The sequence below is a fragment of the Ctenopharyngodon idella genome, chromosome 13, assembly GCF_019924925.1.
Source record: "Ctenopharyngodon idella isolate HZGC_01 chromosome 13, HZGC01, whole genome shotgun sequence".
In the NCBI taxonomy this organism is placed as follows: Eukaryota; Metazoa; Chordata; class Actinopteri; order Cypriniformes; family Xenocyprididae; genus Ctenopharyngodon; species Ctenopharyngodon idella.
The window spans coordinates 2,822,709-2,836,162 of NC_067232.1; the positions used below are offsets into that span (position 1 = coordinate 2,822,709).

A 13,454-nucleotide genomic window follows, 5' to 3' on the forward strand; every position below is an offset into this window, starting at 1 on the left:
GGGCGCTTTCACACTTGGTTCCATTGCCTGGTACAAACCCAAGTTCAATCACGCCCCATTCCCCTCACCGGATTGTGTTCACATGTTGGTAACGGCGACACAGGAGAAGGCGGCAAAACGCATATCGTTGTTCACCTCACTCTTAAATTTTGGTTTTGTTTTCAAAGCATCAACACATAACGGCGCTTGCATCTATCTGCCGCGAATGTACCGCAAATGTAAATAACGTGGGATCGTCATCAATGCGGTTCACTTCCACGATTTAGTACGATTGTGTTTTTTATCAGCAGCTAACTGGTATCCCAGACCACAACCTTTTTTCACGGATGCGTACCAGAGTTCGGAAAACACGTGACTGCTCTACCACCTGACTGCTGCAGATTCATTTAGGAGTTGATAGTGTTGCCATAGAAATGCATAATTCCCAGCCCGAGGATGTGAACAGCACAGATATATTTAGCCTATCTTCCAGAATCTGGCAGTAAGGTGTGGGAGTTCATTTTAAGTCCATCTCCTATCCTGAAAAGGCCGTCTTGCAGATATGGAATAAAAATGATGCCAGATTCTGTAAGATAAATTCTTCAAACAGTGGTACAAGGGAATGTGGTGCTGGTCCTTCAAGAGTCACTCTCAATCTGTCTGTTTATAAAGCCTATAAAAAACAAAACAGGTATTCATATGAAGAGTTTGGTTCATATGAAAAGGTGTTTTCTTTACCAAGAAAGTGGCAAGATGAAAACCACTATTTTCTGTTTCAAACTTTCACATAGCATCTTTTGGATTATTTTTTCCCCAAAATGCAATAAATCCATGACACGTTTTTTTTTTTTTTTTTTTTAATGCAATTAATCCATCAATATAAAAGTTATTTTTCATATTGAAAATACACAACAAAGTAAGTGGATTCACATATATGACAGCCTCTGAACTTTGTCAATACTAATCTTATATACAGGCATTTTACTAAAAATACATTCAGCCGTCGCTCCCAAAATGAATTCAACGAGTCATCTTGTTAAAGTTATAAATGAATTATGTCTCCGTTTGTCATTACAGATTAAAGAGTATCTGGCGCCACCGCACGGTTAAAATAATCACATTTACAGAGTACATTGTTATTAAAAACAGCTTTTAAAAACTGTCCATGATTCAGTTTTGGGGACCGTGACAGAAGTTTGATGCTGTTGTGGAACAAGCAACAGCCGGCATTTTTCTTCCTCCCAACTCGAGTGCCTCATCTTCTTAATCTCCTCACGTAAATGATTACATTTCGATGACTTACGTTTCTTCCCCACCGCAGAAACCACCACAGGTTCATCAATGCAGTCAAAATTATTCATTTTTCTGTTTTTGTTGATCACAAAGTACAAAGCAGATAAGGAAAACTAGGATGCCGGGTGTATTCAGAGCGCCGCCATTACTGTTTACAGTGCGTGGAATGGTGCGCTGTGATTGGTTGAGTGGATATATTGTATTCTGCGGAGAAAGGAGAGTGGCGTTTGTCGCGTTTTGGAAAGAAAGGGAGAAAACATGACAGAATAACACGACGGATATCGCAAAATTAATAAATGACTTTTCAATACCGACCAGATACAATACTGATTTTGGCGGAAACTAAATTTTTTTGAAAATGCCATTTATCGCGTTTTGGAAACAAACTCTTCATATATTTCACAACTCTTCAGCTTGCGATTCTTTTTAAGTGGGGGTCATGTTTAGGATTTTTTACCTATCCTAAGTCTCTGAGATCCTGACACCTTGCACTTCTGGAGACTCCAGGTAGGTTGCAGTTCTGGAAAATGGTGGCGCTGGAGACTGAAGGGTTCCTGATGGTTTCACACTTAATTCTTCACCTTAATTCTTAATTAAGTTAACATGTGTCTTTTCTTCTCCACCTGTTTTTGTCTGACCCTGCTGACCCAATGAGCATTTTGCTGTCCAATGGTCATGCTTTAACTTTGTAATTTCTAGTATTGCATTAGTATTGCATCCTTCTCATGGGCATTTAATAATTTTTGACTTTTCAGTCTGCGTTAAATCTCTTTTTTGGCTCATTTTGCCTGTAAAAGAAAACCTGCCTAATAATTATGCACACCTGAATATAAGGCGTTTTTTTTACTTCCAGCCTTCATGAACAATTTTATATCACTTATAAAATGATTAAATACCAAATTAATAGTAGTTATTAAGATTAATGTGGTTTGGAATTGGTAAAATGTGCTTGGAACAAAAATACGATAAAAAAAAAAAAAAAAAAAATCAACTTGCGTAATAATTCTGCACGCAGATATAAAGCATATGTAATGAGCATAAATGTTTCACATTGTTGGCAAATGTTTACTATGTTACGAGATATATTTCAACATCTTAAATTTTCGAAACAATTCCACACGTGTAATGGCAGGGATGTTCAATTATTTTATTCTGCAAAACTGTAACAATCATAGAAGTAGACTTTTACTTCCAAGTTTTGAATGCTCATCAAAAGAGAGGGTCAAAAAAAAAAAAAAAAGGATAGAAAATAGTCTATTACTTCTCAATTAGGATGTTTTTTTGATAACATTTTGATAACATAAGGAGACCTCAGAGAACATTACACATTAAAAAAAAAGAAAAAAGAAAAAATGCAGTTCATGACCCATTTAAGAACTCTTTTTGACATACTGTCACTGTAACTTTCCCTGTCCGCTGCACTGATCTTCTGGGATCCAAGTGGACAGCCCCCATGGTCCGTAAACAGTGCAAGCTGCTGACGGTGCAGTTTGGGGCAGTTCATTTAAAACAAAAGGCCTGTTGTTTCTGTACTGGCCCTACATTCGACTGCATGGAGGAGTCGCCTGCAAGCCCACTGTGGACAAGCCCTTACCCAAGTGAAACAACTGCACTGCTGCTCATTTGAAATGGATGGCACCATAAAGCTGCAGTGTCTCCTTCTATCTGAGGCGGCCTATAGGTCACAGCAATAACTTCAGATCAGAAACCATGACATCAAACATTTATGACATTATGCAAGTTTAAAAGATGCCAAGTTAAACTAAATGATCAGGGCGTTTACAGTAATCAATGTGTTTCGGCTCATGGAAATGTGCAAGTCTGCACTAAAGCTATTGGAATATCATCTACAGCACATAAATCTCACTCTCCCTGTCCTGTTAGAGAGATTGATCGGCAACATTGATCTTTTGTCTCCCTATGTTGGTTGATTTATGAGGCTGTGAACAGGAGAGTCCTTCCATGGAGAGACATGCTGTTTGCAGTTCCTTTAGCCTGCGTGCTGAACAGTTGGAGCTGCCGCTACAATACTATCCTCTGAACCGATCCAGCCCCTCCTCCACGACTCTGAGCCCGTCTGTGTGTGTGTGTGTTTGTGTGTGTCTGTGTGTAGAGGAAGACCTGGCAATGAAAAGAGATGAAACCCAACAGCGGCAGCTTGGGAGAATGACTTCAGAGCAGGCTGATATCAGCGCAACTCATAATACATGCATATGCAGGGGGACAAGGCTCATCTTTAGCTCTTACTAACACGGCTAAACGTAATAATCACATGAACTGAATCACTGCACTAAAGAAAATGATGCTTTTGAAATACCTTTCAGCTCAAATCAGCATAAGCCCCACACAGGATGCATAGCATCTTCAGAGGAAGGGAACTAATCTGGAGATGAATAACCACAACTGGGAATAGGAAATATATACAGCTCCATGCTTATGGATTTCTAATACACATGTGTGGGTGTGTGTGGTTGGTGTACACAAATAAAAGCACAGAGTCAGGTGGGACTGTGCCAGCATGCACAAAGGGTGTGTGTGTGTGTGTGTGTTCGTGTGTGTGAACTGACAGTAATGCTCTACAGCAGAGGCTCTCAATGGGCGGGTCGCAGATTTGTTCTGATAAGGTTGTGGGCAGCAGGGGAGGAAAAATTGCATGTGCAAATAATAAAATACAATTAACCATAATATTTCTAATATAGTAGAAGGGAGAAAACACTTCCCAGAAGGTTATGCATTCAGTTAAACTTTGTATTACACAAATTCCTCTGTCACCTAGTAGAAAGCCAAATTAAACAAATTCAATTCTGTCAAAAAAATAAATAAATAAATAAAATAAAATCATTTTAACATTTAAAACTATTATAATATTAAGTGGATTTACATTACATTTAATCATTTAGCAGATGCTTTTATTCAAAGCGACATACAAATGAGGAGAACTATATAAGAATAGAATTTTAGAACAACAGAATCTTTATTTTCATTTTTTATTACTGGCGATACATTACAAAATGGCAGATAAAGTACCTATAAACTGGTATATGAGTGAAATAAGTATGCACAATTAAATGCCTAACATCAAGTATTTGATCAAAAATAGTGAAACAGTAATATTGTGAAATATTTTTATAATTTAAAATAACTTGTCTATTTGAATATATTTTGAAATGTAATTTATTCCTGTGATGGCAAAACTGAATTTTCAGCATCATTACTCCAGTCTTCAGTGTCACATGACTCCCTTCAGAAATAATTCTGAAATGCTGATTTGGTGCTCAAAAAACAGCTCTTATTATTATCATCAATGTTGAAAACGGTTAATATTTTTTAGAAACCGTGATTTTATTTTCCTCAGGATTCTTTAATATACAGAAAGTTCAAAAGAACAGTTTTATTTGCCATAGAAATCTTTTATAACTTTTTTTTATTGTCACTTTTGGTCAATTTAATGCATCATTACTGAATAAAACTTTTAATTTCTTTTAAAAAAAAAGAAGAAAAAAAAAAATCTTATACTGACAACAAACTTTTGAAGGGTAGTATACATATAGTGCATCCCTAAAGGCAACATGGACAGGTTGTGTGACATGCTCTCATCCTCAAAACCATGAACAAAACTACACAAAGTACAAGTAAAACACTCAGACTCAAGTCTAAATTTAATACAGTCAGGTTCACAAACAACGTGGATAAATATGGTTAAATTCAGTGTTCAGTGACCAGCCACCAAGGCTGCAGAGAGCATGAAACCCTCAAAATCCAATTAAGCCAACAGCAATAGTATGTGAAGCATTCAACAGTACAGTTACTCAGGGTAAAAATCACATCCAGTGCATATTTCCTTCTATCGACACCTTTAGTAGGATGTTCCTTCCAAAAAGACCCCATAGTGGAGGTTAGAGTGGTCACGGTACCAAAATTTAAGTAGTCAGTACCAATACAAGTAAAATTTCATGGTTCACAGTACCAATTTTCAGTACCAGAGCAAAAATTGTTGAATTAAGTACTTTAAAAAAATGTGTCCTGTTTTGTCTCATCCACTGGTTATCAATGCTAGTCATCACAGTTTCCGATTCAATCGCGCATTTAAATACGGTTGTCATTCCAGAAACTTTGTAGTTTATTTAGCAGCATGAAAAACTAAACTTGTATTCAGATTGTGAATGGGTAATAAACAGAAAGCCAGAGAAGAGCCTCCCTTTATAATCACTAAGGCTGTCAAGCGCAAGCTCAGTGAATTCTGCACTCTCGCAAAAACTGTCTTAATTGTACAGTGAATCTCTCATTTACATGTGTTTTCAGCTGTGTTAAGCAGATTCTGACTAACTTACTAGCACCTCTGATAGGCCACTGCGTTCACACGCTCAACAGATATGATTGTGATTGGCTATTGCTCAATGCTTGATAAAACATGCTGTGGTAAGAAACATCTGACACTCAAACAAACATGAACGAGAGCGTTTCAAAGAAGAGTCTGTCAGCAGGTACCGAATATATACCCGATACTTACCGGTACTGCAGAAATGCTGGTCAATTTTTTTTTTTTTAGTACCAGCTGGTACCGGTATGTTTGACAACCTTAGTGGAGGTTCATGAACCCACACTCATCCTCAAGGACACGATGAACCAATAAAGATGTCATTAAGCTCACATATCTCCAACTGTATCACTACAAAATCTGATCAATTACAATAATTTCAAACCATTTTTAAGACTCCAGATCTATTCTTATGGGTCTACGAACACAGCACATGTATGTTCAAATCGATTTGCCACGGTACCCTGGCAAGAGTGTTTCCATGGAAACAAGTCAGCTCATAGCCTATTCCGTAGACGTGCGTCAGGGAAGCACTTGGTTTGAACAAAATTAAAATGAAAATGATGACCCATGTCATGAGCACTGAAACAGAAGCACATCTCCATAGGCTAATCCAGGGGAAAAATCTTTATTTCAGTTACCCATGATGCCTCTCTCTGATCACTGGTAATAGCTTGGAGACGTGGAGCATTGACTGAGAAACCCTAGTGTGATCTTTGCATTCAGGGTCAGTTGATTACAACGATAGTACTTTCATCCTCATCTGTAACACCACGTTTCAACCTGCAGAAGATCCCTGTTCCACCCTGGTGGTCTGCTCCCTTCATCGGGTCAATCCCAGCCGTTTATCATCGATCCAACACTAAAACCATCATGCAACACCTTTGTTAAGTCATAAAACAATTACACCATTGCTCCGAAACATCCGCTGCAAAACACTCAAGATGTGACCTCTTTAGAACACAATCTCATCTATGCAATGCAAAGATGCGTCTTAAAAAAAGGTTCCAAATGGAGGTCTTCACACCAGTGCAATAGAAGAACCATTTTGGGTTCACCAAACAAAAAAAAATCTTTCAGTGAGTAGTTCTTAAAGGGTTAGCTCACGCAAAAATGAAAATTCTGTCGTTAATAACTCACCCATGTCGTTCAACAATTAAGATATTTTTGATGAAATCCAAGAGGCATATGAATCGTCTGTAGACAGCAATATAATCAACACATTCAAGATCCAGAAAGGTACTAAAGACATCGTTAAAACAGTCGACGTGACTACAGTGGTTCGACCTTAATTTAATGAAGCGACGAGAATACTTTTTGTGTGCAAAAAAACAAAATGAAAATAATGACTTTATTAAACAATCTGTTCTCTTCCCTGTCATTATCCATACGCAGGTGCCGCAGTAAGCACAGTGAAGGCTTCAGTATTTATGTCTGAACGCCACTCAGTATTGGCCAAAGCTGCACATGTAAGCAGCGCGATGCACGTGTGTGTTGTGACACAGGAGCCGGCCAATTATGAGTCGACATTCTGAAGTAGAACCTGGAGGCGCTGGACGTAAACAACGTATGAGAATGACACAGAAGAGAAGAAATTGTTAAATAAAGTCGCTATTTTTGTTTTGTTTTTGCGCACAAAAAGTATTCTCCTCGCTTCATAACATTAAGGTTGAACCACTGCAGTCACGTCCACTGTTTTAACGATGTCTTTACTACCTTTCTGGACCTTGAAAGTGTTGATTATATTGCTGTCTATGGACGACTCATATACCTCTCGGATTTCATCAAAAATATCTTAATTTGTGTTCCAAAGATGAACGAAGGTCTTACGTGTGTGGAACGACATGAGGGCGAGTAATGACAGAAATTTCATTTTTGGGTGAACTAAACCTTTAAAAGAACCCTATTTTTTCTTAGTGTGAAGAACTTTTTAATTATAAAGAACTTGGAAAGGTTCCATGGATGTTAAACTTCAAAGTTCTTCAAGGAACCATAGATGCCAACAAAAATGTGTAGGTGGCATGCAAATGAACAGATCATTTCTACAGAAATAAGTTCAATCAACTTATGTCTATCCCAAAAGAAAAAAATAATCCCGTTAACTGCTTCTATATCTCATATTCATCTCAAATAAGTCAAACATAAGTTTTACACATGTGCTTTGATCCACATCATGAATCAAGCATGATGGGCATGTTCACCTCCCAAACTCCTATTTGTCTTGACAGCACTTTACTAATTCCAGCACTTTACTATTGATCCAAAGCTAAAAATAACTGAAACCATCCTACAACATCATTTCATCATGTTGACAGTCATCCACATCACAATAAATCAAAAACATGACTTCATCTTCTATCCAAACGTGAAGACATGTTATGTTACACGCAAACACAAAGTCTACAGCAATCAGATCACACTATGTCTACTGAAAATACTCCAATTGTACTCCATGGTCAACCTGTGCATCAGATAACACGTTTTTTCCAATCTGCTATCCTTCCTGCCAGAGTGCAATTCCAGCACTTAAAGCTAAAAAGAACTGAAACCATCATGCAACACCATTTCATCGCCGATTGCATACTTGCTTTAAAACATCTACTGCACAAATAACAAAGACCATGACCTCATCATCTATGTAAATGCAAAGACATGTTTTGTTGCATGCAAATACAGATTCTACAGCAATCATACAACACAATGTCAATTGAAAAAATACTCCAATTGTATGTACAACTCATTGACAACTTCTGCTAAGACTTTCACAACCATCTAGAAGTAAGTTAGACCACCAAACATCTGTGTTGCAACGTGTGATGTGATGTACATCATGAATCAAGCATGGCAGTCTGCAGTGCATCTTACCAGAGTGATCTGCTGGTCCTCCACCGTTGGCGAAGAGGGTAGAGTACAGGTGAGGGTATGTCTTCTCCAGGGCCACACAGAGCTCCAGGAAATGGTCGCTCTGCTTGTTCATGAGCATCTTCAGGAGCTGGTCCACTTTCTCGGCGCTGGAGGAGCAGTTTTGGTCCAGCTCGAAGGCTTCCTGTTCGCTGAGGCTTCCCGATTTACTCAGCAGCTCTATCAGCCGGTCTGCATCCGTGATGGACTCCAGTAAGTTCTGGTGGTACTGGTGTAGTAACTCTTTGTGCTTGGGCTCCATTGCAGTTCCTACAGTTCCCTAGCTAACTAGCTAGCTCCGTGCTATCCCCGTAGACCCGTTTCCCCCTTACACAAACCCGATGAATGCAGCAGCAACTTCTTTCTATCCGCTCACTTGTAGGATTTGAGCCACGGCGCCATGAGATGCGATGGCTTAATCAAGCGGGTTTTCATTAGAAACAGCAGAAAGGCACAGAAGCCATGTTTTTTGCCTGAGGCTGTTGACTGCACTAAACAGCGAGACATTTCTCCGGATCACTTACGTGAGGCAACTTCGTCTATTTTTCCATGCGCTTCTGAGGAGAGCATGTTCATCCGCGTTTATAGTTTCTTCTTGGCCATTTATTTGGCGCTGTGCGGACTCAAGTGTGAGCAAAAGTAGCGCAACTCTTCTAGCGTTCCCTACTCAAACTGTACGCTCCGCCATGTCTCGGTATCTCAGCAGCTGCTGCCTGCTGTCAATCAACTTCCCGTGCAATGTCCATATTTGGTAAAGTAGGCGGGGATTTGTCCGAGACACACCTGGTTTTCTCTAATGGGCGTGCACTACTGTTCAAAATTTCGGGCAAAACGGGATACACAGTTATGAAGATGATGCATCATGACATAACAAGTGCAAGGGGATTTTACGCTGGAACATGTGCTGTACATCGCGGACTGTTTGCCTGTGATTTTTTTAGTAAATGTGACTGTGCTAGTTTGTGATTTCATTAGTCACAATATTTAAATACATAAATACTAGGCACTTGTGCTCAATGGATACACGAGAGATAAACATCAAATGAAACAACAAAATATTCCAAGGCATTCATGTGGTTAAGCGTAAAAAGCCTTTCATGAACTGGGCTAAGTCAATAAAACATGTTTGTGTTGCTTTAATAACTTCAGCCCAGTTCATTAAAGGCTTTTTACGCTTAATCACGTGAGTGCCTTGGAATATTTTGTTGTTTCATTTGACATTTACATAAATAAGGCTACATTTAAAAATGTGAATTTGGTGTTTTGGAAAATGGTAGCTGATCTAAAAAGGTTATCAAGCCTCAGAGCAGTATGAATAGATCACTGTATCAGTGCCATAAATGTAGTCATTGTACAAGTGTAAGCAAATATATTGTATGCTAGAATAAAAGATCCTCTGTGTTCTTCCATATATTTATATATTGTCTGTCATTTCTGGACAGTCTTTATTAAAGTGGCATGGACAAGTTTCATAGAAAAAGTTACACTTTGTTTTGCAGTTCTTACAGGTTTACATATAATTACTATACTATTACTATTAATAATAGCCTAATAATAATAACAATGTATAAATTAACCATGGTTTTATTATAGTAAAATCATGTTTTTTTTTTTTTTTTTTTTGGTGTACAATTTTTATAACCACATCAATACCATAGGTAAACTATGATTTTTGTTGCAAAACCATGGTTAATTTGTGGTTACTGTAGAATACAATAACCATATTTTTTGGTTTTATTCGTAGTAAAACCATGGTTAATTTTCATAAGGGTAATTACATACAGCTCCACACACAAAAAAACAACAAAACAACACAAGTTTATGTTCTTCATTACTGAAGTATTAAATACAGATTAGGCCTACTGTAAAATAAAGTGTGACCTACACTGCAAAGAAAAAAATCCTTACTCAGTATTTTTGTCTGTTCAGTACAAAAATGTAAAAATTCTTAAATCAAAATAGCTGCATTTACTTGAGAAGCAAAATGACTCAAGATATTATGTCTTGTTTTCTGAAAAATGTATCAGAATTAAGTGAGCGTATGCTTAAAACAAGAAAAATATCTGTAAGAAAAATACAGTAAATTATACATTTTCTGAGATTTATATTACATGAACAAACCCCAAACTCATGTTCTTGATTTTTCCTCAGTTCTGGATAGCATGTGATTTCTATGATTTATCTTCTAATATCAGTGTTTATTTAATATCAGCCATATGACCAGCATTACATTTCTGATTTATGGCTCTGTGGAACATCCATCCTTGATGCTCAAAGTTCACATTGCTGAAAGCCAGCAACAGTGGGAGCTGAAAGAGTGTTTACACATCTTCATTAGATGACTTACATCATTAGCGGCAGCTCAGACCGCTTTATGGATGAAGAACTAAGGTTATGTGGAGTTCACAGGCTATAAGAGGCCACACAGCTGGGTTTTTTACATGGTAACGAAAAGAAGATTACTAAGTATCTGGTCAATTATCAGTTAGCCTACCTCAAACATGCAACAAGAGATAAACATGGGATTAAAACAGACTGAGTCATTTTATTGGACTAGCAAAGCAGATAAAAGGAAAGGATATTTGTCTGGCTCATGCAAACACGATGAACTAATGAACTATCAGCTCTCATAGCACCTCTCTGTAGAGCAATTGATTTTATTTCTGCAAAGGTTATGCAAGACCTAACAGAGTGTGCAGTAACGTTTGGAGAAATCTGCAATCTTTTAAAGTCGGCACGAAATGGAAGCTGCAATAGTCTTTTCTTTTTTATTGTGACGTATATCCGAGTGAAAAAAATTGAGGGCGGGACTTGATTTTGTACATCGGGAATTGATTGGATGAGCGACAGGTTGTCCCACCCTTGAGCCAGTAAACACGTCATCAGAGAAGAGATGTCTTTACACAAGGAAGAGGAAGTTATTTTGATTAAAGATTACGAGGGTCGAAGCCGACAATGGGCACTCCGACATATAGGTGCGTTCACAGCATGTCATAATTACCGTAGCGATTCTGAACTGTAAAAAGCCTTCACATGTTCATAGAACTTGTAATTACAACGTGTAAACTTGTCATTTTCTGAAAGCTACGACATCTACATACCACCTGACCACTGCAGATTTAAGGTGTGTTCGACTTAAAGCGGCGCTGTGCAGACCGATTGGTGTATGACATCAAATTACCGCATTCGAAGGATACAGAGATTTAAGGTGCGTTCACGCCATATCATAATTACTTTAACTACGAGATTCTGGCTTTCACGTCCTCGCAGAGCTCGAAATTACAGTTTGTAAGCTGGGAGTTTTCTGAAAGCTCCCACGTGTAGCTGTAGATTCATTTAGGCGTTAATAGTGGTGCCATAATGCATAATTCCCAGTCCGAGGACGTCAACAGCTCCGAATATATTATCACATGTTTTCATCTTAAGACTACGGCAATTACACGGTGGCGTGAATGTATTATGCCAAAGCCACTGGAAGGCAAGCCTGCAACCTTTAGCCAAAAAAGCGCAACGGCTAATGCTAACGCTCCGCCTCTGGCGGTACACAGGGAAGGAGACCAGAGGCTGTTTTTTAAATGGATGTCAATGGATGAGAGGCTTCACTATGCTGATTAAACAGCTTTTGTGGGAAAATAGCTAATCATTTAATAAATCGACAGCCTGTTCGCTAATCTTCAGCATGTTTTACACTAAACAATACTTTCATTGGGAACTATATGTAGATTTTAGCTTAGATAAAAATGTATTTTTTTAAGAGAAGGCAGACTAGAGAATGTTGCGACTGATGTCACTGCCATTACACGATAGGCTGAGAGGTGCCGCACGTGATTAAGTTAGCCGTTACCCTTTCTCCAATGGTAAGAGATACAGACCCTCTCATCTCCCTATAATATACAGTCTCTGATTATGCTGCGTTCACACCATGTCGTAATTACCGTAGTTTCGAGATGACAACACGTGAAGTTCTACTTGGAGCTGTTCATGCACTCGGACGGGGAATTATGCGTTTCAATGGCAATACTAGAGCTTAAAACTGCAGTGGTCAGGTGGTACAGTGGTCATGTGGTATAAGTAGGCGCTTTCAGAAAACTCCTAGTTTACAAGCTGTAATTACGAGTTCTACATGGACGTGAACGCTTTTTACAAATTGGAATCTCGTAATTACGGTAATTACGACATGGTGTGAACGCACCTTTATTTACCGTAATTACGAAATGGCGTGAACGTAGCATTTAGCGCAACTGCGCCTCAGGCGACCCGTGTTCGATTCCTAGCTCGAGGTCCCGTTCCTTTCTTTCCACCCCGTGTTTTCCAGTCAGACTGTTCTCCAATAGAATAAAGCCATAAAAAGGCCAAAATATTATTATTTTTTTTTTTTACGAGGGCACATGAATAAAAAATGTGTACGAAAAAAACAAAAAACAAAACATGTGTAGCCTGCCCAACAAATGCTGCAATATTCCATTAAAAACAACAACAATAACAATTGTGCATTTTTATTTTATGGTTTTATAGTACCGTTAAATGCAGCTGACAGAACTAACAGGACTAGTAAAGAACCACAGCAACGCAGGGAAGAAACCTTCAGAAACCTTGTGACACTGCAAATTGGTTGTTCTAAATTGAAGCTATTTTAGACAGCACTCCCACGTTACGTAGAAATGAGTGTTGTCAAGACACTGACGCCACTGCGTTCGGCTTGATACTTAGATATAATCAACAACCTACAATTAGAGAACATTTAATGTCTGTATACACTTCTCCAGAACCGGGAATGATGTTAAAAGATTGATACAGAACATTAGCTCTTTGTATGCGTTCCGAATAATTAAAGAAAAACTATGATGGAGTTATTTATCTAGTTATTTCTTTCCAGGCTTGTATTTCCTGTAAATAGCACGCAGAGGGAAATCACAATAAAAGATTAAGGTCTTAAAAAATAGAGAGATGATAAACGTGTATG

General features: G+C 38.3%; 1 protein-coding gene across 10 annotated transcripts in view; it reads right to left on the reverse strand.

The window, feature by feature from the left end:
- dlg5a (discs, large homolog 5a (Drosophila)) overlaps window positions 1-9,507 on the reverse strand; it is a 70,916-nt gene extending 61,409 nt beyond the window's left edge. For 3 of the 10 annotated variants that reach the window (XM_051918119.1, XM_051918113.1, XM_051918110.1), the window contains exon 1: window positions 8,456-9,505. In XM_051918119.1, coding sequence (XP_051774079.1) covers window positions 8,456-8,753 — 298 coding nt within the window. In that variant the 5' untranslated portion in view covers window positions 8,754-9,505. Of the gene's footprint in view, window positions 1-8,455 lie in introns of all 10 variants that reach the window. The other 7 variants (XM_051918115.1, XM_051918117.1, XM_051918118.1 and 4 more) reach the window with 5 other exon arrangements.
- Window positions 9,508-13,454: the final 3,947 nt, after the last annotated feature.